The sequence below is a fragment of the Panulirus ornatus genome, chromosome 7, assembly GCF_036320965.1.
Source record: "Panulirus ornatus isolate Po-2019 chromosome 7, ASM3632096v1, whole genome shotgun sequence".
NCBI lineage: Eukaryota > Metazoa > Arthropoda > Malacostraca > Decapoda > Palinuridae > Panulirus > Panulirus ornatus.
In genome coordinates this window covers 28,205,719-28,230,436 of record NC_092230.1, presented here as the reverse complement: position 1 = coordinate 28,230,436, position 24,718 = coordinate 28,205,719, and the positions used below count along the sequence as shown (strand labels likewise).

Genomic DNA, 24,718 nt, shown 5'->3' with positions numbered 1-24,718 from the left:
AGAGGATATATGTGTCGGAGGTGGAGGGAACGAGGAGAAGAGGGAGACCAAATTGGAGGTGGAAAGATGGAGTGAAAAAGATTTTGTGTGATCGGGGCCTGAACATGCAGGAGGGTGAAAGGAGGGCAAGGAATAGAGTGAATTGGAGCGATGTGGTATACCGGGGTTGACGTGCTGTCAGTGGATTGAATCGGGGCATGTGAAGCATCTGGGGTAAACCATGGAAAGCTGTGTAGGTATGTATATTTGCGTGTGTGGACGTATGTATATACATGTGTATGGGGGTGGGTTGGGCCATTTCTTTCGTCTGTTTCCTTGCGCTACCTCGCAAACGCGGGAGACAGCGACAAAGCAAAAAAAAAAAAAAAAAAAAAAAAAATATATATATATATATATATATATATATATATATATATATATATATATATCAACATATATACATACTCAGATATATACATCTACACACAAACACGTACATATTCATAATTAACTTCATCAATTCCTGGCCCTACACCGCCCCATAGGAAACAGTACGTGTTTGTGTGTAGATGTATATATCTGAGTATGTATATATGTTGATATGTATATGTGCATGTTTGGGCATTTATGTGTATATATGTGTGTACGAGTGGCTGGGCCATTCTTTGTTTGTTTCCTAGCACTACCTTGCTGATGTGGGAGACAGCAATTGAGCATAATAAATAAATGTGAAATAATATATATATATATATATATATATATATATATATATATATATATAAATATATATATATATATATATATATATATATATATATATATGTTTTGGTCGAGGTGGTGTGCAAAGTGAGAGGGTTAGGGAAAATGATTTGGTAAACAGAGAAGAGGTAGTAAAAGCTTTGCGGAAGATGAAAGCCGGCAAGGCAGTAGGTTTGGATGGTATTGCAGTGGAATTTATTAAAAAAGGGGGTGACTGTATTATTGACTGGTTGGTAAGGTTATTTAATGTATGTATGACTCATGGTGAGGTGCCTGAGGATTGGCGGAATGCGTGCATAGTGCCATTGTACAAAGGCAAAGGGGATAAGAGTGAGTGCTCAAATTACAGAGGTATAAGTTTGTTGAGTATTCCTGGTAAATTATATGGGAAGGTATTGATTGAGAGGGTGAAGGCATGTACAGAGCATCAGATTGGGGAAGAGCAGTGTGGTTTCAGAAGTGGTAGAGGATGTGTGGATCAGGTGTTTGCTTTGAAGAATGTATGTGAGAAATACTTAGAAAAGCAAATGGATTTGTATGAAGCATTTATGGATCTGGAGAAGGCATATGATAGAGTTGATAGAGATGCTCTGTGGAAGGTATTAAGAATATATGGTGTGGGAGGCAAGTTGTTAGAAGCAGTGAAAAGTTTTTATCGAGGATGTAAGGCATGTGTACGTGTAGGAAGAGTGGAAAGTGATTGGTTCTCAGTGAATGTAGGTTTGCGGCAGGGGTGTGTGATGTCTCCATGGTTGTTTAATTTGCTTATGGATGGGATTGTTAGGGAGGTGGATGCAAGAGTTTTGGAAAAAGGGGCAAGTATGAAGTCTGTTGGGGATGAGAGAGCTTGGGAAGTGAGTCAGTTGTTGTTCGCTGATGATACAGCGCTGGTGGCTGATTCATGTGAGAAACTGCAGAAGCTGGTGACTGAGTTTGGTAAAGTGTGTGAAAGAAGAAAGTTAAGAGTAAATGTGAATAAGAACAAGGTTATTAGGTACAGTAGGGTTGAGGGTCAAGTCAATTGGGAGGTAAGTTTGAATGGAGAAAAACTGGAGGAAGTAAAGTGTTTTAGATATCTGGGAGTGGATCTGGCAGCGGATGGAACCATGGAAGCGGAAGTGGATCATAGGGTGGGGGAGGGGGCGAAAATTCTGGGAGCCTTGAAGAATGTGTGGAAGTCGAGAACATTATCTCGGAAAGCAAAAATGGGTATGTTTGAAGGAATAGTGGTTCCAACAATGTTGTATGGTTGCGAGGCGTGGGCTATGGATAGAGTTGTGCGCAGGAGGATGGATGTGCTGGAAATGAGATGTTTGAGGACAATGTGTGGTGTGAGGTGGTTTGATCGAGTAAGTAACGTAAGGGTAAGAGAGATGTGTGGAAATAAAAGAGCGTGGTTGAGAGAGCAGAAGAGGGTGTTTTGAAATGGTTTGGGCACATGGAGAGAATGAGTGAGGAAAGATTGACCAAGAGGATATATGTGTCGGAGGTGGAGGGAACGAGGAGAAGTGGGAGACCAAATTGGAGGTGGAAAGATGAAGTGAAAAAGATTTTGTGTGATCGGGGCCTGAACATGCAGGAGGGTGAAAGGAGGGCAAGGAATAGAGTGAATTGAATCGATGTGGTATACCGGGGTTGACGTGCTGTCAATGGATTGAATCAGGGCATGTGAAGCGTCTGGGGTAAACCATGGAAAGCTGTGTAGGTATGTATATTTGCGTGTGTGGATGTATGTATATACATGTGTATGGGGGTGGGTTGGGCCATTTCTTTCGTCTGTTTCCTTGTGCTACCTCGCAAACGCGGGAGACAGCGACAAAGCAAAAAAAAAAAAGAATATATATATATATATATATATATATATATATATATATATATATATATATATATATATATATATATATATCCCTGGGGATAGGGGAGAAAGAATACTTCCCACGTATTCCCTGCGTGTCGTAGAAGGCGACTAAAAGGGAAGGGAGCGGGGGGCTGAAAATCCTCCCCTCTCGTTTTTTTTTTTTTTTTTTCTAAAAGAAGGAACAGAGAAGGGGGCCAGGTGAGGATATTCCCTCAAAGGCCCAGTCCTCTGTTCTTGACGCTACCTCGCTATCGCGGGAAATGGCAAATAGTATAAAAACACACACACACACACACACACACACACACATATATATATATATATATATATATATATATATATATATATATATATATATATATATATATATGTTTATATATTATTCATGTAACAACAGGTATGTGAATTGGAGGTGGCGAGGGAACACCATATATGTGCGTGTGTGTAAGTGCATGTAAGTGTTCCTACCGTGTAACTCGCTATCACCTATCTTCCTATCATCGTCTATCTTGCTATGACTAGTTAGCGTGCTGGGACCGGCCCGACCTCCCACCTGAACCATTCGCCTCTAGTATCGCCTCGGGAGATCTATGTTCTAATTATACAAAGTTGTATTCCATGTTTCATGTTTCGTTTTACAACGCTGTATTAAAAGTTTCATGCCTCTTTATACAAGGCTGCGTTAAATGTTTCATGCCTCGATGTACAAGGCTGTTTTAAATGTTTCATGCCTCGTTATATAAGGCTGTATTAAATTTTTCATGCCTTGTTATACAAGGCTCTATCAAATGTTTCATGCCTCGTTATATAAGGCTGTATTAAATGTTTCATACCTCGTTATACAACGCTTTATCAAATGCTTGTATCTATGTTATACAACACTACACCGACGCTTCATCCATGGCTGTACAAGTGTATGGATGTTTTTTATGTTGAGGCTCGAGGGGGAGGGAGCTTCCAAGTGTCGTGGGCCAATGAACACCTGGTGCTCACCCACAGCCAACACACCCACAGACCCTCGCCCTTACGAACTCTCACACGAAAACACTCTCCCTTAAGCTCGCACACATTCCCTGTCAGGGATACTCTCACAAGACATACCTACCATCCCAGGAACACTCTTCCTTACCTTACTCTTTCCTTGGGAATGTCACATGCTACTTTCCCATAGCCAATCTAACACAACCTACTCTAATGATGCTCTTCCTTATTCTACAACTCAGGGACTATTTCACACCCGCTCTCCCAGATTTTTTTTTCCACAATCACTTCCAAGGACACCTCCACGCCCACTTTCCCTGGGACACTTTTCCATACCTATTCTCCCTAGGGCACTTCCACATACTTAGGAACACTCTCCCACATCCACTTTCCCGGGAACACGTCCACACTCACTCTACCAGGGACACTTCCACATCCCACTCTCTCAGGAACACTACCACATCCATTCTCACAGGGTCACTCTTCCATCCACTCATGGACACTTCCACACCCAACCTCCCAGGGATGCTTTCACACCCACCCTCTCAGGGGTTTCCATGAGAGTATAACTCCTTCCCTGTGCAGTACAGTTAGCTAATTACAAGAAAATTCAATTCCCCTGGTATTTTGGGGATGAGTATATCCACTCTCTTCCATTTCATGGGGAAAGTGGAGACTTTTGTCAGTCCAAAAAAGTAACCAAATATTTCAGAGGAGGATGCTGGTAAAGCTTGAACATATGAGGCGAAAAATAATGTGAACAAAAGAAGCGATGCCAGGCATGTCGATGATTACAAAAAAAAAGAAAAAAGAAAAATATGAATTGACAAGAGAGTAGAGTTCAGGACTATCCTCATCCAAAGGACAATGATCTATTAAAAAAATTTCTTATTTTACCATTTCCTGCATTAGTAATGTAGTGCCAGGAACAGTTAAAGAATGGCCTTATATATTCACCTCCACTCTCTGGCTATCACATACTGTACAATGCCAAGCCCCACAAACATTTCTATAGTTTTCCCTGACTACTTTTTATCTTCATATCCTCTAGATCAACTTGTTGACAGCATGTCACCACCATGTATACCAAATTGCTCCAGTCTCTCTATTCCATGCATGCCTCTTAACCTTCTCCATGTTCAGGCCCTGAAAAGTCAAAGCCTCTTTAACTTCATCCTTTATTTCTTTCTGTTTCCCCCTCTCCTTTGCATCCTCCATTTTCAACACATATATCTTCTTAATCTGTCTCTCTTGTTTCATCCTCTTCCTATGTCCCAATCATTTCAGCACACCCTGTTCAGCTCTCTCAATCACACTTCACTATGTCCACACATATCTCTTACTGTCAACCCTTACACGATCAACCCTCCTCACACGACATGCTGTTCCGCATTTCTAATGCATTCATCTTCTTCCATTCTTTTGCATTTAAATCCCAAGACTTGCACCCATATAGCATCACTAACCTTCACCCTCAGAGACCGTGACCTCTCCTGTGCACTCATCAGTATACCCACAGCCTTTGCCCCCTCACATAACCTATGGTTCACTTCAGTTTTCATAGTTCTCTCTGTTGCCATGTCCATTCCTAGATCTAAAATACTTCACTTTTTCTTGGTTCCCCTACTCAAAGGAAACTGTCACACCAATGTTGGGGACTGTCAGCCTCACCACATATACTACATTGGACATACACCTTACACCCTGAGCTGCTGCCTCTTACTCCACTTAAACCTTTTAACCTTACTTTTATTCACATTAACTCTTCATTTCTCACCTGACCCTTCTTGAAGATGGAAGTGTCTGTCTGGCACTCTATAGTTAGTAAGGTCAAGAAACACCCCAACATGCCATATGCACAAGCAAATGGTTGTCCTCAGTATAGTTATGACTTCACGAAGACATACTAATTACAGATAAGGTAGATGTATTCACTGTTTTCTCTGTGATGTAAACAACAGGTTATCAAACAAGATCAGCATACACAGCTTATGAAAGTGTAGCCAACAGACTGTGTGTGTGATGGTACATTGGGTCAACACATAAAAAAGCATTAGATTATGCAGAGAAGAGTGATTTCATGGGTGGAGTACATGGGAAGGACAGATAAAATGTGACCTAATGGTCCCTAACAAGATTATCTGTTTTGATGATCTAAAAATAGTGAGAGAAAAGATTTAGCAAGCAAAAGGCATCTCCCAACCCACCTCTCCCTCTGACTCAATTGTTAGTGAAAAGATGAGAGACAAACGCCATGCAGTATAGGGAAAGATGCTGCCATAGAAACTATTGGAATGAGTGGACTTGAAAAGTTTCTCTTCAGTGAGAGAACATCTGCTCTGTTGCTGGATTCTGAAAAAGAATGACAGGATTAAGGGTAAATTGGAGTCTTTACAAATAACAGATATCATTGAAGTTATTTATAGTCTTTGCAGTCACTACATCAGGAGATAGTTTCTTTCAGTGCTCCACTACTCTACATGTGGAAAAGCTTTGCCCACATTGCTATTACATATCCTTTGTTTCATCTTCATACAGAGAAGAAATGTTTGTACAATTTGTTGTCACAATTATTTAGCATAATGAAAACTTCCATTAGATCTTAGAGTCTGTACTCTTTTATAGAGAATAATTTTAGGTCTTAGAGTCTTTCCTCACAAGGCTTATTTCTAAGAGAAGGGAATAGTTTACTTCTTTAAATTCACTCAAGTATCTCATCATCCTTCATCAAGTTTAGTGACCAACAGTGAGATGTGTATCCCAAATGAGGTGTAACCAGGGAATTGTTAAGGGAAAGTACTTATTCTTCATTTTTAAGTTTATTTTTCAAGCTATGAAACCATACATTCCCATGGCTTTATTGCATGCAGTTAGGCCTTGTTTACCATATTCAAGGTCATTACTGATGTGAAAATGTTCCAAGGAAAACATGATACCTAAGAAATAGAATGGTTACATTGGACAGAAATGATAATAATCAGGTGGGTAGGAATGGGATGAACCCCAGTCAGGTGGTAAAATTGAGGAAAAGTAACATACAATACGTTTACAGTTATGGGTGACGATTCTTTAAGTTAAACACTTAGATATAGACTTTTGTGGGAGCAACAGAAATAACAGGAAACTATGCTACCCAGGGACCGAGCCCAGACTTAACACACAAGAATGAAGACAATGGTAAGGACACTGCTAAAGACAATGTAGTTGTTCAAGCTGAGACCAACAAGAAATGTCACCTGCAGAGTTTATATTGTAAAGGTTTAAAATCTATAGTTTATGAGATGGATGTTAGTGAAAGAGACCTTTTCTTCATCTGATCCTGTTGCTACCTGGCCAAAGTGCAAAACAGTGAACAAATATGAATAAAAAGAGGAAGATACGGCCTTGATTCGGTGTGAATTTGCTTGTGTCAGCTAAAGGAAAAAAATATAGACCCCCAAATAGTAAGCACAAAATGAAAGAAAATTCTATGATGAAACTAAGTTCTTAGTAAACTATGGAGAATGAAATTCATGGGAGATTTGTACTGTTACTGAAATGATTCCCAACAAGGGGTGATTATATTCTAGATCTAATGATGTTTGCATCTTTGAGGTCACTAAAACATAAGGAAATAGCAGTCTAAATACCATATGATTCACCATAACATACAAGTTCAGTGAAAACAACAATAATACCCTTTTTCAGATAATATTTCTACAGATTGTGCCATGACTCAATGTAAACTGGACCATACTCAGATGAGGAAACAGTTGAAAAGATGTGGAAAACATTAAGAATACAATACTCCCCTTTGAGAGATTAACCATCCTAAGAAAGATATAAAAGAGTTATGAATGAGCCAGATTGAGTGATTAAAAAATGAAGCTGTAATTAACTTTCTGGCGAGGCAACTGCAATGATTTTGGCTTGTATACTGGTGGCAAAAACTCAGAATACTTAAAAGATGTATGATCTTAAGACTAAGACTGTTTCAGTGCACTGTACATAACAGCTACAGAATGAATGACAGCAAATGCAGCCTTTCTTAGTCTGTTCCTGGCACTGCCTTGTTACTGTGGGACATGGCAATTAAGTATGAAAAAAAAAGAAAGTCTACTTATGATAAACTAAAGAATAACATTCTGATAAGAATGATCTACAACTCAACCTGTTAAGTCAGTGTTTTTGATTGCTGCACACCCTTTAACCTCCCATCCCATCCTGTCCAGAAAAAGATTAAACAGCTATGGTTACCTGAAACCAGTTTCTTGATAAAAACTCCTCCACGGCATCTAATACCTTTCTTCCCACACAATATATTCATGCCACCTTCCACAAAGCATATCTATCATCCCTACTATATTCTTTCTCTATCTATGTATGTCACTAATGTCTGTTCCATACAGGAATTCATATCAAGTGGATGGCCTTGGCAAAAGTTTCCACTTATCCCTGTCCTTACATGCCTCCCTCACATACACCATTCCAAGCATTCTTCCCCCATTTCTTTCCCTCCAGTGCTCTTCTACTCTATTTCCCCATGTCATAGTTGACCTTCTCCCACTAACCCTTTTTATCATACTATTGTACACTCTTCTTATCAACTCCCTGTCTCGCATTCTTCCACATGCCCAAATCACCTTAAAGTATTAAATTTCACCCACTTTACAACTTCACAATTCATTCCCTTTGCATACCCTGCCATATCAAATCTCTCATACACCCACCTCCTCATTACTTTCTGCATTCCATCTAGTCATACCACATTTGTCTCTCAAATAACTTATTTCCACAGCCTGGATTCTTAACCTCTGTGATCTCTAGAAGTGTAAATGCCATACACACATCCTTCTCTTTATAACTTTCTCACACACATTCTTCAAAGCAAACACCTGGTCTACACATCTTCTACCACTAAATCCACACTGCTCCTCCCTAGTGTGATGCTGTGTGCATGTCACCACCCTCTTAATCAGTCACCATTCTCCCACACAACTTGCTGATTACACTCAACAAACTTATACCTCTGTTACTCAAAAATTCACTTTTGTCCCCATGGCCTTTATACATTAACATTATAGAGGCATTCTCCTACTACACAGACACATCACTTTGAGCCATACATAAGTCAAAAATACCCATCAAGTGCCTGAGGACTGGCAGAATGCATGCATAGTGCCATTGTACAAAGGCAAAGGGGATAAAGGTAAATGTTCAAATTACAGAGGTATAAGTTTGTTGAGTATTCCTGAGAAATTATATGGGAGGGTATTGATCGAGAGGGTAAAGGCATGTACAGAGCATCAGACGGGAAGAGCAGTGTGGTTTCAGAAGTGGTAGAGGAAGTGTGGATCAGCTGTTTGCTTTGAAGAATGTATATGAGAAATACTTAGAAAAACACATGGATTTGTATGTAGCATTTATGGATCTGGAGAAGGCATATGATAAGAGTTAATAGCAATGCTCTGTGGAAGGTATTAAGAGTTTATGGTAAGATGCTAGAAGCAGTGAAAAGTTTTTATAGAGGGTGTAAGGCATGTGTACGAGTAGGAAGAGAGGAAAGTGATTGGTTCCCAGTGAAGGTTGGTTTGCTGCAGGGTTCATGATGTCTCCATGGTTGTTTAATTCGTTTATGGACGGGGTTGATAGGGAGGTAAATGCACGAGTTTTGGAGAGAAGGGCAAGTATGCAGTCTGTTATGGATGAGAGGGCTTTGGAAGTGAGTCAGTTGTTCGCTGATGATACAGCGCCGGTGGCTGATTCGGGTGAGAAACTGTAGAAGTTGGTGACTGAGTTTGATATAGTGTGTGAAAGAAGAAAGCTGAGAATAAATGTGAACAAGAGCATGGTTATTAGGTTCAGTAGGGTTGAGGGACAAGTTAATTGGGAAGTAACTTTGAATGGAGAAAAACTGGTGGAAGTGAAGTGTTTTAGATATCTGGGAGTGGATTTAGCAGCGGATGGGGCCATGGAAGCAGAAGTGAGTCACACAGAGGGAGAATGACACAAATCCATTCTGGTTGTCACATCAGTGCACTGAATTTGACTGAAACAAGAACCTGCCACCCACAGCCAAGCTCTACAGACTATTTTATGGTTTACCATGACTGCTTCACATGCCCTGGTTTAATCCATTAATCTCGAGCCATCCCCCTATACACCAAACTGATCTGGTTCAATCTAACTCATTCTCCCCCCCCCCACCCCCCATACTCCATCTCTCCATGTCTTAAAAAGTTGATCCTTTAATTCTTCATTTGCTTATCTTCTCTACATGTCTAAACCTTTTCAGTACACTCCGGTTACCTATTTCAATCATACTGTGCATACTACGATACCTCTCTCTTGCATGGTTATTCCTGACATGATCAACCCACCCCATGACACATATTGTCTTGATGTAATTCATTTCCAACACATCCAACTTCTGGTCTTTTGCATTAAGGACCCAAGATTCACATCCATACAGCACTCTCAGGACTACTGTGCCTTCAAAGGTACCCATATTTACCATGATATACGATGACTACTCCTTCCGCACACTACTCGACAAACTCAGGACCTAAGCCTCTCTCATTCAATGTATGACTCACATCAGCCTCTATGGTTCCATTCACTGCCATGTCCACTCCGAGGTGCTTAAAGCACTCCACTTTCCCCAGATTCTCCCTCATAAAAATTATGCTTAAACCATGCTGTTGTATCCACTTGTTGCACTCAATACCTTCTTCTGATCACAATACCTAAACTTCTTACCTTCACACACACTCCCAGCTTCTGGAGTTCCTCCCTTGAGTCTGCTACTAAAGCCATGATATCTACATACAAAAAAAATGATTCATCTATGCACCACCCACCCTCAGTATACAGTACACCTATTGCTCACTATAAAACTGTTACATTTACCTTTCTCACTACTTTGTCCATATGCAGATTAAATAACCTCAGACACACCACAAATCCTTGAAATGCATCCACCTTCACCAAGAACAACTAAGCCTCTTCCTCTCCTGCTTACACAGATGCTTTACTTTCCATAGAAATAATAATAATAATAATAGTAATAATGATAATAATAATAATAATAATAATAATAATAATAATAATAATAATAATAATAATAATACTAATAATAATAATAATGGATAGAGTTGTGCACAGGAGGGTGGATGTGCTGGAAATGAGACGTTTGAGGACAATATGTGGTGTGAGGTGGTTTGATCGAGTAAGTAATAATGGGGCAAGAGAGATGTGTGGTAATAAAAAGAGTGTGGTTGAGAGAGCAGAAGAGGGTGTTTTGAAATGGTTTGGTCACACGGAGAGAATGAGAGAGGAAAGATTGACCAAGAGGATATATGTGTCAGAGGTGGAGGGAATGAGAAGTGGGAGACCAAATTGGAGGTGGAAAGATGGAGTGAAAAAGATTTTGAGTGATCGGGGCCTGAACATGCAGGAGGGTGAAAGGCATGCAAGGAATACAGTGAATTGGAACGATGTGGTATACCGGGGTCGAAGTGCTGTCAATGGATTGAAGCAGGGCATGTGAAGTGTCTGGGGTAACCCATGGAAAGTTCTGTGGGGCCTGGATGTGGAAAGGGAGCTGTGGTTTCATTGCATTATTACATGACAGCTAGAGACTGAGTGTGAACGAATGGGGCCTTTGTTGTCCTTTCCTAGAGCTACCTCGCACACATGAGGGAGGAGGGGGTTGTTATTTCATGTGTGTCGAGGTGGCGATGGGAATGAATAAAGGCAGACAGTATGAATTATGTACATGTGTATATATGTATATGTCTGAGTGTGTATATATATATATGAATACGTTGAGATGTATAGGTATGTCTATTTGCGTGTGTGGACATGTATGTATATACATGTGTATGTGGGTGGGTTGGGCCATTCTTTCGTCTGTTTCCTTGCGCTACCTCGCTAACGCGGGAGACAGCGACAAAGCAAAATAAATAAAAAAAGAATATGATTTACTAATATCAAAAATGATAATAATGCTACAACTGATGACTGTAATGATGCTAGTTCACGAGAGTACAGCAACAAAATTAAGTTTAATTAAAAACGAAAATAATCATAATAATAATACCAAGAGTAGTAGAAAAAATACATAATCATTTTCACCATACAGACAATACCACATGTGTCCCTACTGAAATAGGAAACATTTTAATTATCTATTCAGTTTCCTTTTTATTCTTTTTTATAGATCAGCTCTGACAATTATCTTTTTTTCTACCTGCCTGTAACTATTTCAAGCTCTTCACTTCCACTCTTACCCTTGCCTTACATATACCCCCCGACTTTAATAAATGTTCCACCTAACCAATTCTATTTTGATGGTTAATGCATTCATTGATGCTGTCATCACCCTTACCTAAGATGAGCTGGACACAATATGATTTACAAAAAAGTTGGTGGTATATGTTTAGTGTATTGACATTCTGTTTTCTGGAGTGGCATCTTAAGTTTTCTAGCTTAACCAAGCCTAGGATCTTACAACTTAACAGAGCCAAGCCTATTAACACATCATATAAACCTAACCAGCTAAACAAATACTACTAACTCAAGCAAATCACACTTTAACCAGTTCAACTTGGGTGAGAGTGATGTTAAAATAAGTTGAATGTACTACTCAACTATAATAACAAAGTCAAATTGTTTACTGGCTACATGATGCTAACCAGCCCACCCATACACGACATAACGCTTGACCCTATTGGTGTTGAAAATCGGCAAAACAACGTTGCAACATTAAATACCAATTAGTCGGCACCTGAGTCTAAAATACTTTTGCAGCTTAAACTTGATTAAGTCAGTTCCCTGAAAATTTAACCAGGTGTATATCAATTTTGCTTGTGCCACTTTTCCTTTTGAGACTTCAAATATTTGCATAGACAATGATATAAAAATGCAAGAAAGTTCAAGAGTACAATGAAACAAAAATTAAATATGATTAATAAAATGTCAATCTGAACGAGAAATAATAATGCTACAACTTCCAAAATTATGTGAAAGAATCTTTCCTATCGTTTGTGTCTAATTAAGTTTTCGTACCACCCGCCATTTGTTGTCATCCTGTGTTGTTCATTGGAAGCTCATTTATTAATGCGATAAATTCGTATGTTTTGTTGCCTCCTTAAATCTTTCCTTAGACATATGAGGTATGCCATGTTTTTAGCAGTAGAAATAATAAACAGAATGAAAACAGGTGTTTTCGTGAAGTTATATTATTCACAGTAAAATTGAATGAAATTCGCAAACTTTTTTCACCGGTGTTATGTAACGCTACGGTAATTACTTTCATCCTACCCACAAATGAGGAGGATTTAAAGCAAATGAAAAACATAATAATATTAGCATATGAAACCAGCACTAGAAAATTAAGGTCATTAAAGTAACGTAGATGAAATACGGAAAAAGTTTCCACATTCTCGGAAGTAGTGTGTGAAGTGGAGAGAAAATGCTTTAATCTTTATTGTAGTGTTGTCTAAGGATTAAATGCCCGTTGATCTAAACTTTATCATCTTTGCTGCCAAACAGAAATGATGTATCAACAGAATAGCTTTTGGAAAGTGATGAAGATTGTAGCAGATTGTAGCATATGATCATATGAAAATGAATATTAAGTTGATAGCCAACGCTTTCACGTACATTCAGCATAGTTAAATTGTTGTTATTGACAAATTTGATAACTGAATTATTTGAAAATATCCATGTGTTATTCTGACTTTATTGATACAATTTTGATCGTTGATGGCCATTTGTATGCTGGGGATGATTGGTCTCGCTGTCTGTAGTGGTCGCTGGCAGTGTGCACCGCCATGACACGTCCATGATTCCCGCGCATTCTGTGTGAGCGTGTACGTCATAAGCAGACTAGTGTTGTTTTTGTTGAGATAATGATTCTGTATCCTTGAAAGAACCTAAGGTCAGTATTTATCAAATTGTATGTGTAGATTATGGTTCCTAGCTTATAACAGCATGATAAAGGGAGTTATGTGAACCTGAGGGAGAAGTGGTGATGATAGTATGTAAGTACCGAGAGAGACCGCATATTTGATTGCTTCATTAGATAAGCAAATTAAATCTACGCTTAGGCATTTAATGACGAAATTTTGGCGTGGGTCACAACTCGGTGTGATTCTTGTGATCTGAACTTTTACTGACAAGTTTATATTTATATAAGAGACGGTAAAGTAACATCTTAAAATGTACGCAAAGGTTTTCCGGGTGAGGTGAACTTGTCGGTGCGTTTGTCATGCTAGTGCATCAGCACTGCCACACCAGGCTGTTTCCATCGGTCTTATGGTAAAAATCGAGACCTAATACATCGAAAGTGGATATGAGTAACTAAAAGGTTATAGGTGTGTGTCTATGATGCAATATTTCTAATAAAGTTTCTGTGAAGTACCAGTAGCGATTACACTTCATTTGGTTTCTGGTTTCATGTATATTATACTATATATTCCTTACAGTGGGTAGTATACAGTGCATTTCATAAGAACATAAGAAGTGAGGACACTGCAAGAGGCTTATTCGCCCATGCTAGGCAGGTCCTGAGTCTTCCACCTTACAACCAACTGCCTGAACCCATAAACATATTTAACGCACTTTTAAGGCTACCTATAAACTTAGATTCCACTACTGTATTTGGCATCTTGTTCCATAAATCTACTACCCAATTCCCTGACTAATATGTACCCATATCTGATCTGAATGTTTATTTCTAATTTACATAAATTATTTCTTGTCCCATCCGGTGGTGCCATTCTAAGAATTTTATTCATGTTACTGTTATTAATGCCCTTCAACCATTTAAAAACTCCTTTTCTTAAAGGAGTGTAAATTCAGTCTTTTTAACCTTTCTTCAAAGTGAGGTTTCTAATTCCAGGGATAGTTATTGTCATTTGCCTTTGTACTCTTTCTTTAAAGTCTATATTAATTGCATAGGATGGAGCCCAAGACTGTACTGCATAATCCAGATGTGGTCTCACCAACGCAAGATAAAGTTGCAATAATACTCTGGGAGTTTTATTGCTAACATTCGTATTAATTGTAACATCCAATTAGCCTTATTACACACTTTGATACATTATTGCTGCAGCTTAAGATCCTTGCTCACCAGTACCCTTAAATCTCTTTTGCATTTTGTTTTATCAGTAGTAATATTGCCCAGTTTGTAATCAGTGTCCCTGTCTTTACCCACACTAAGTGTTGTGCGTTAATCTATGGTGAATTCCATTTTCCATGTACCCGCCCATTTTGATAATCCATTTAAGACCCTCTGCAAATTCACTGAATTTTCATCTAAGTTAAATATGGCCCCTATTTTGTATCATCGGCTAATTTGCTTAAGTCACTGGTTATTCCCATATCCAAATCGTTAAGATATATATACAACAAGAGTGGTCCCAAGACTGATCCCTGAGGAACACCAATTCCTCTGGTTGTTACCTTTTATCTTCCTGAAATGTCAAGATAAAGTGTAAGAAAATTATATCGTTTATACCAAAACAAACCACACATTGTGTGATATTTTGTCATAACTTCAAGGCTCATGAATATGATGTCGTTGAAACATCCAAGATCCCACAGATCTGGCCATTTAAGTACAGATTATCCACTTTCTTCCAAGATGACATAGTTGGTTTGCTCTAATTGCATGATCCCCTCTAACTGACCTTTTTTTTTTTTTTTTTTATACTTTGTCGCTGTCTCCCGCGTTTGCGAGGTAGCGCAAGGAAACAGACGAAAGAAATGGCCCAACCCCCCCCCCCCATACACATGTACATACACACGTCCACACACGCAAATATTCATACCTACACAGCTTTCCATGGTTTACCCCAGACGCTTCACATGCCTTGATTCAATCCACTGACAGCACGTCAACCCCTGTATACCACATCGCTCCAATTCACTCTATTCCTTGCCCTCCTTTCACCCTCCTGCATGTTCAGGCCCCGATCACACAAAATCCTTTTCACTCCATCTTTCCACCTCCAATTTGGTCTCCCTCTTCTCCTCGTTCCCTCCACCTCCGACACATATATCCTCTTGGTCAATCTTTCCTCACTCATTCTCTCCATGTGCCCAAACCACTTCAAAACACCCTCTTCTGCTCTCTCAACCACGCTCTTTTTATTTCCACACATCTCTCTTACCCTTACGTTACTTACTCGATCAAACCACCTCACACCACACATTGTCCTCAAACATCTCATTTCCAGCACATCCATCCTCCTACGCACAACTCTATCCATAGCCCACGCCTCGCAACCATACAACATTGTTGGAACTACTATTCCTTCAAACATACCCATTTTTGCTTTCCGGGATAATGTTCTCGACTTCCACACATTTTTCAAGGCTCCCAAAATTTTCGCCCCCTCCCCCACCCTATGATCCACTTCCGCTTCCATGGTTCCATCCGCTGACAGATCCACTCCCAGATATCTAAAACACTTCACTTCCTCCAGCCTCTCACCATTCAAACTCACCTCCCAATTGACTTGACCCTCAACCCTACTGTACCTAATAACCTTGCTCTTATTGACATTTACTCTTAACTTTCTTCTTCCACACACTTTACCAAACTCCGTCACCAGCTTCTGCAGTTTCTCACATGAATCCGCCACCAGCGCTGTATCATCAGCGAACAACAACTGACTCACTTCCCAAGCTCTCTCATCCCCAACAGACTTCATACTTGCCCCTCTTTCCAAAACTCTTGCATTTACCTCCCTAACAACCCCATCCATAAACAAATTAAACAACCATGGAGACATCACACACCCCTGCCGCAAACCTACATTCACTGAGAACCAATCACTTTCCTCTCTTCCTACACGTACACATGCCTTACATCCTATCACCCTAAAAAGAATGCACCTCATGTCAAAGTAAGTATGTAGCTATTTTACAGCCAGCACTCTGCTGCTAACTTGTATAGTTTGTTGAACATCACATCAGACCAGTACATGCTGTAAGTAGAACACATCTAGAAAATTGGTTTACTTTTTAAGTAGATTTAACCCTAAAATGTTTAATGAATTCTCTAAAGTTGCTTACGATTTAGGAATATAAACATAGTCAATGATTTTTTTCAGTATGTTATCAAAGAAATACTTGTTATTAAGGATATGTACAAATATAAGCTATCAAAACCTTCATGGTCATGGAATAGGGTTTGTTAACAGGTAGAACCCTCAAAGACGGGTGGAGGAAGGGTGAAAGGTGAGCCTATGATGCAGATTCAATAAGACGTCAGTATGTATGAAAGAGATACTTGTAAATATAAAGGATATATAAAAACAAGTAAACAAACACAACTTCTGCAGCTGAGAAATAGCCCTAGATATAATAAAAGATTCCTATGACAAAGCTGGTGTGCAAGGGGGCACACCAGGGTGTGACTCTCATGCTCCACATTCTTTAAATGACCCTGTTTGCTGTTTAAGGTTGGTGTTTACACATATATACATTTACACATATGTTTATGTTTACATTGTATACATATTTACACCAGAATTACTTTCAGGTCCTGTGTGTATAATTAGCTTACAGTGATCAAGAGACACTTAGCAGCAACTCATGTGTAAATATTGGAAAGGTTGATCAACATAATCCCTCAAAAAATTCATAAGTATTTTCATTGCATACTGCTGCTCATGGCTTCATATGAAGACTTCTGGCTTTAAAGGATTTGTGTAACTACAGGGACAGGTGGTAAGTGTAGAATATCAAGATTGTCATCTCTAGTTTGCATCACTGCTCATGTATTGCTGCCAGACTTTAGGTCTTGGAAAAAGAACTGGGGATTTACCAATTTTGCCCTGCACTACTAGTGGCTATGAATAAAGGTTTTGTTATGCAGTGCTTAGTAGTATTTGAGATTACCATAGCAGTTGTGGAGCATGATTCTTAGCAAGTTAATTTATTGAGTCATATTAGACAAGGTGATAGTTGTACGTCAGGGAAAATGTTGGGCTGATTAAAATAAAAGTTGATAAGGCACATGTAAAAATTCTCACGTAACTTCCCGTGCAACCAAGATATGTCTTTATTTTCTATATTGTAGTCAAAATATGCCAGTCATACCCTTGAGGCTTATGAAAAAGATCCTGAATGTCAGCAAAGAACACAGTGAGGGGCTATACAATCTTCAGTTGCAGACAAATTTAATGTAGGTCTATTTATACTATCATTTTGGATGTAGGTGAGGTCTTTATAAAAGTTCTGCTTATAATTTATAATTGTATTAGCATCCCTCTACCCCCTCCAGTGAGGGAGTGCCAGGAAAAGACAAAAAAGGCCACATTTGTTCACACTCAGTCTGTAGCTGTCATGTGTAATGCACCAAAACTACAGCTTCCGTTCCACATCTAGGCCCCACAGGCCTTTCCATGGTTTACCTTAGGCGCTTCACATACCCTGGTTCAGTCCATTGATATCACGTCAACCCCGGTATACCACATCGTTCCAATTTACTCTATTCCTTGCACGCCTTTCACCCTCTTGTATGTTCAGCCCCCAATTGCTCAAATTTTTTTCACCCCATCCATATATATGTATATGTTGATATGTATATGTGCGTGGATGAACATGTATGTATATGATAGAGTTGATAGAGATGCTCTGTGGAAGGTATTAAGAATATATGGTGTGGGAGGCAAGTTGTTAGAAGCAGTGAAAAGTTTTTATCGAGGATGTAAGGCATGTGTACGTGTCGGAAGAGAGGAAAGTGGTTGGTTCTCAGTGAATGTAGGTTTGTGGCAGGGGTGTGTGATGTCTCCATGGTTGTTTGATTTGTTTATGGATGGGGTTGTTAGGGAGGTGAATGCAAGAGTTTTGGAAAGGGGCAAGTATGAAGTCTGTTGTGGATGAAAGAGCTTGGGAAGTGAGACAGTTGTTGTTCGCTGATGATACAGCGCTGGTGGCTGATTCATGTGAGAAACTGCAGAAGCTGGTGACTGAGTATGGTAAAGTGTGTGAAAGAAGAAAGTTAAGAGTAAATGTGAACAAGAGCAAGGTTATTAGGTACAGTAGAGTTGAGGGGCAAGTCAATTGGGAGGTAAGTTTGAATGGAGAAAAACTGGAGGAAGTAAAGTGTTTTAGATATCTGGGAGTGGATCTGGCAGCGGATGGAACCATGGAAGCGGAAGTGAATCATAGGGTGGAGGAGGGGGCGAAAATTCTGGGAGCCTTGAAGAATGTTTGGAAGTCGAGAACATTATCTCAGAAAGCAAAAATGGGTATGTTAGAAGGAATAGTGGTTCCACCAATGTTGTATGGTTGTGAGGCGTGGGCTATGGATAGAGTTGTGCGCAGGAGGGTGGATGTGCTGGAAATGAGATGTTTGAGGACAATATGTGGTGTGAGGTGGTTTGATCGAGTAAATAATGTAAAGGTAAGAGAGATGTGTGGAAATAAAAAGAGTGTGGTTGAGAGAGCAGAAGAGGGTGTTTTGAAATGGTTTGGTCACATGGAGAGAATGAGTGAGGAAAGATTGACCAAGAGGATATATATGTCAGAGGTGGAGGAAACGAGAAGTGGGAGACCAAATTGGAGGTGGAGAGATGGAGTGAAAAAGATTTTAAGTGATCGGGGCCTAAACATGCAGGAGGGTGAAAGACGAGCAAGGAATAGAGTGAATTGGAATGATGTGGTATACCGGGGCTGACGTGCTGTCAATGGATTGAACCGGGGCATGTGAAGCATCTGGGGTAAACTATGGAAAGTTCTGTAGGGCCTGGATGTGGAAAGGGAGCTGTGGTTTCGATGCATTATTACATGATAGCTAGAGACTAAGTGTGAACGAATGGGGCCTTTGTTGTCTTTTCCTAGCGCTACCTCGCACACATGAGGGGGGAGGGGGTTGTTATTCCATGTGTGGCGAGGTGGCGATGGAAATAAATAAAGGCAGACAGTATGAATTATGTACATGTGTATATATGTATATGTCTGTGTGTGTGTGTATATATATGTGTACATTGAGATGTATAGGTATGTATATTTGTGTGTGTGGACGTGTATGTATATACATGTGTATGTGGGTGGGTTGGGCCATTCTTTCGTCTATTTCCTTGCGCTACCTCGCTAACGCGGGAGACAGCGACAAAGCAAAATTAATAAAAAATAGATATATATATATTTTTTTTTTTGCTTTGTTGCTGTCTCCCGCGTTTGCGAGGTAGCACAAGGAAACAGACGAAAGAAAATGGCCCAACCCACCCCCATACACATGTATATACATACGTCCACACACGCAAATATACATACCTACACAGCTTTCCATGGTTTACCCCAGACACTTCACATGCCCCAATCCAATCCACTGACAGCACGTCAACCCCGGTATACCACATCGCTCCAATTCACTCTATTCCTTGCCCTCCTTTCACCCTCCTGCATGTTCAGGCCCCGATCACACAAAATCTTTTTCACTCCATCTTTCCACCTCCAATTTGGTCTTCTCCCTCTTCTCCTCGTTCCCTCCACCTCCGACACATATATCCTCTTGGTCAATCTTTCCTCACTCATTCTCTCCATGTGCCCAAACCATTTCAAAACACCCTCTTCTGCTCTCTCAACCACGCTCTTTTTATTTCCACACATCTCTCTTACCCTTACGTTACTTACTCGATCAAACCACCTTACACCACACATTGTCCTCAAACATCTCATTTCCAGCACATCCATCCTCCTGCGCACAACTCTATCCATAGCCCACGCCTCGCAACCATACAACATTGTTGGAACCACTAATCATATATATATATATATGTGTCGGAGGTGGAGGGAACGAGGAGAAGAGGGAGACCAAATTGGAGGTGGAAAGATGGAGTGAAAAAGATTTTGTGTGATCGGGGCCTGAACATGCAGGAGGGTGAAAGGAGGGCAAGGAATAGAGTGAATTGGAGCGATGTGGTATACCGGGGTTGACGTGCTGTCAGTGGATTGAATCAAGGCATGTGAAGCGTCTGGGGTAAACCATGGAAAGCTGTGTAGGTATGTATATTTGCGTGTGTGGACGTATGTATATACATGTGTATGGGGGGGGTTGGGCCATTTCTTTCGTCTGTTTCCTTGCGCTACCTCGCAAACGCGGGAGACAGCGACAAAGTATAATAATAATAATAATAATATATATATATATATGTGTGTGTGTATCTGAGTGGATGGGCCATTCTTTGCCTGTTTCCTGGCATTGCCTCGCTAATGTGGGAAACGGTGATCAGGTATTATTTTGGTAAAGTGTGTGAAAGAAGAAAGCTGTTAGTAAATGTGAACAAGAGCAAGGTTATTAGGTTTAGTAGGGTTGAGGGACAAGTTAATTGGGAGGTAAGTTTGAATGGAGAGAAACTGGAGGAAATGAAGTATTTTAGATATCTCGAAGTGGATTTAGCAGCGAAAGGAACCATGGAAACGGAAATGAGTCATAGGGTAGGGTGGGGGAGGGGATGAAGGTTCTGGGAGTGTTGAAGAATATATGGAAGGCAAGAACGTTATCCCGGAGAGCGAAAATGGGCATGTTTGAAGGAATAGTGGTTCCATCAATGTTATATGGTTGCGAGGCATGGGCTATAGATAGGGTTGTGTGGAGGAGGGTGGATGTGTTGGGAAAGAGATGTTTGAGGACAGTATGTGGTGTGAGGTGGTTTGATCGAATAAGTAATGAAAGGGTAAGAGAGATGTGTAGTAATAAAAAGTGTGGTTGAGAGATCAGAAGAGGGTTTATTGAGATGGTTTGGTCACATGAAGAGAATGAGTGAGAAAAATTGGTAAAGAGGATATATGCTGAAAACCTTACTCTTATGTACATATAATTTTTTATAACCATTGAAATTTGTTGTAATTTTATGTTTCATATTGAAATGTTTCTCGGGTGATAAATTCTTTTTGCTGTTTTATACTGAATTTGTGTGGTTAAAGTCAGTATTTCATTTGTTTATTATTGGTAAGTTATTCTGAGTGAAGAGTTGTTGCATTTTCAGGTTTGGAAAAGTCCAAAGCAGGTAAAGAAAGAGAACTCATTCAAAAGTCATGATCATTGTCCTTGTTTTATTTTCCCATTGTAATATTTTAGGATGCCCATGTCTTCAAGTTTGCTTCCTGTATCAACAGATTGTACAGCTGATTGGGCACTGTATCTTTTGAAAGATGGAATTTACTCCTAAGAAACAAACACTTCCCAGCTTCAGCTCAAGTAAGTTGGCAATTATTTTCACTCAAGTTTTAGTCATAATGAGGTTCTTATTGGAAATAAGAAATCTTGTGAGTAATTTTATGCTGGATTTTGAGTAACACATAGGATAATGGGTTGTTATTAACAGATCTTGATATTGTGTTTACAAAATTATGTGGAAGGGGATTGATGCACGGATAGAGAATGAATTTTTTCTTGTTCAGTATAAATCTTGCACCATTTCGTAATGAGAAGTGTTATTGCCATAGTCTGCTGGATATTGCAGTATTAGATAAACAGGGTGTAGGTTGCGAGACCTTTAAGATTTGATTGCAGGTAAATATTTATCAGGTTAACGTTAACAAGCAGGGATGGAAATGATAATGAAGATAAAGTCACCTGATTGGCCGAGAGGGAGTTTTTACTTGATTTACTTATTTCAGTCATCTGTTTGCATAAGGTAGATAATCAAGGACAGGTTCTCAGCTTATTCAGTTATCATAAGTTTATGTCCAGTACCATATGACGAACAGGGCTTCCAAATTCCTGCACACTAAAGGTGTTTCAGGTGAAGTTGCTAGATGATGCAGAATACATAATTCCAAATTGGGTACAGCATTCTGTCCTCAGCAGAGTTTTAGAACTGTGGTTCCTGCTATGGGCAATTGTACTATGATTTAGTTATTTACATATGTTCTGACACATAGCTACCATGTTATTACCAATTGTTTTGAGCATGCTCTCATTTACCTAAACTCTGTCAAAAATTCAGGTCTTCCCCATTTAGACTAATATTACAGAGTTCCCATCATTTAAACAGATGAGTGCATTCATCCTCCTATTGCACATTCATCATTAGTGTGTTGTGAAATTTTCCCAAACTCCATTCATTATGCATATACAGAAAGAGCCCTTGAAAGCCAAAATAAAGTGAACATCTGGATTCTACATTTCATGTATATAATTCCTTTTTGTTTCTTGTGGACATGGAGCTAAATAATCAGTTGCTTCATCTCTCAGGAGTATCTTATTCTACTGGGGTATTTTACATAGCTACTACCTTCCATGAAAGGTCCAGCATATGATATTTTGTTTTTTTGTTTTAGGCCATGTACACAAATAGTACTTTAGGATTTTGATCCGAGCTTTGAATAATTTTCTTTTCATTCACTATTTGTTCTTTTTTAGGATTCCATTATTTCCTTTTGCTTTGATTATTTTTTTCCTCTAATTACTTAACTGTCTCTGCATTTTGTACATCTTAGTTTCCATTTCAGTTTTTTCCTGTTCATCCATTATTTCCTGTCTAGGTATTTACTGGATATTTTAACTGATATTAAAGCGTCTTTGCCAGAGATGATTGTCACTTGAATTAAATTGGGAAAGCCCTCCATAGAAAGTGTTAGACAAAAATATTCGGTTATTTTTTCCAATATAAATAAAGTACTTTTATATGTTATCTATATCTCTAACACCTTCTCCCTTATTATGGAACTCCCTCAAGGGGGTGGCCATGGCAATAATCTCTATAACTAGTGAACCCCAGTGCCACTTCTTAGCCTTTAGTGCCTCACCCTTAACAGGCCACTGGCAGAGTGCAAGTCCAGTGCAGTGTTTGCAGAAGCCCCTACCTGATGTTCTTACTGACCACTACCTAATGCTCCTACCTGGATGATCATACCTACTACTACTATCTATTGCTTCTAACATTTTGCCTAAAGGCAGGGCTAGGACATAGTGGTCACCACAGGAAAATCTAGTTACAAAGAATAAGATGAGTGAGTTATGTGTTGTCATGTGTTATGTTTGACAAGGAGAGATTGCATGTTTGTGGACAATGCCAGTAATCCACATGTAGATGAGGCAGAAAGAAAAGACCTACCTGGGTCAGAGGACTGCAACTTGACAATCACTGAAGTGCTTCCTCACTACACAGCTGTCAATGACCCTCCTGATACCCAGATGGGTAGTCCTGGTAATATACCTCCCTGGTCATTGGCTGCCTACCAGCTACTACCTACCAATATAGTTGGGTACCTAAATCGTAGGAAAGTTATAAGAGATATTAAGCTGAAAAAGGAACATTTCAGGATTGGTCTCTTAAGAGGTCACAAATCAAATGTAGTTGGTGATTGAGGTTAAACTAGGATAATGTCAGTAAAAATTGCATCTACTTTGCTTGGAAAAGCTTTATTAGAATTTTCAAAGTATTAGAGGAAACATATTGCATGTGCTAATGCATGGTACAGCAGATTTTATTTTACTTATTTTTTTGAAACCAAAGTTGTGAAATGATGTCGAAGTGCCTGGCATCTAAGAAAGTAGCACATAAGAAACTCAAAGAAACCATTAACCAACATGATATAGATTTTATAGATTTGCATAGAAAATGTCAGTCTTTTATGTGAAAGTAAACTTCATTATGAAGAATATTGATGAAAATTGCTATACAAGCCCAAAGGAATTTTAGATGAGAAGCAAGTGTCATCACCTAGTTAGTTGGTAAACTGATTATGGAAAGCAGTGATGTGGTTAAAACGGTAACTTGGTTCATGATGATAATGATGCCATGGCAAAGATCTTGAATGATCTTTTTGCATCTATATGTTTGACTGAAGGCAAAGGTCAAGATCCAAATCCAGGAAATTGTAGAGAAAAATTGCAGATAAACTCTTATTGAAAGTAAATGAAACCCTGGATGGTTAGAGAGGTAGGAAATGAGAGAGTTAAACCCATGACTGTTGTTTTCAATAAATCATTTCCTATGGGGAGTTCCAGAGGATTGGAAGTATGCCACTATAACACCAATATTCAAAAACAGTAGTAAGTCGTTGATTCAAAAACTAGTAAGTTTTTGCTTGGTAATTCTCATCTAATTATCTAAATGACTGTAGTTGGGAAACTTATGGAAATCCCCAAATCATCATTTATGAAAAATTTGTAAACCAATAACAGTATTG

The 24,718-nt window shown here is 39.3% G+C and overlaps 1 protein-coding gene across 6 annotated transcripts in view; it reads left to right on the top strand.

The window, feature by feature from the left end:
• The first annotated feature begins 13,366 nt into the window (after positions 1-13,366).
• Positions 13,367-24,718, top strand: part of LOC139749470 (ubiquitin carboxyl-terminal hydrolase 37-like) — a 68,178-nt gene continuing 56,826 nt past the window's right edge. For 2 of the 6 annotated variants that reach the window (XM_071663377.1, XM_071663372.1), the window contains exons 1-3: positions 13,376-13,499; positions 17,112-17,299; positions 21,698-21,779. In XM_071663377.1, the coding sequence (XP_071519478.1) occupies positions 21,734-21,779 (46 nt within the window). In that variant the 5' untranslated portion in view covers positions 13,376-13,499; positions 17,112-17,299; positions 21,698-21,733. Of the gene's footprint in view, positions 13,500-17,111; positions 17,300-21,697; positions 21,780-24,718 lie in introns of all 6 variants that reach the window. The other 4 variants (XM_071663376.1, XM_071663373.1, XM_071663375.1 and 1 more) reach the window with 3 other exon arrangements.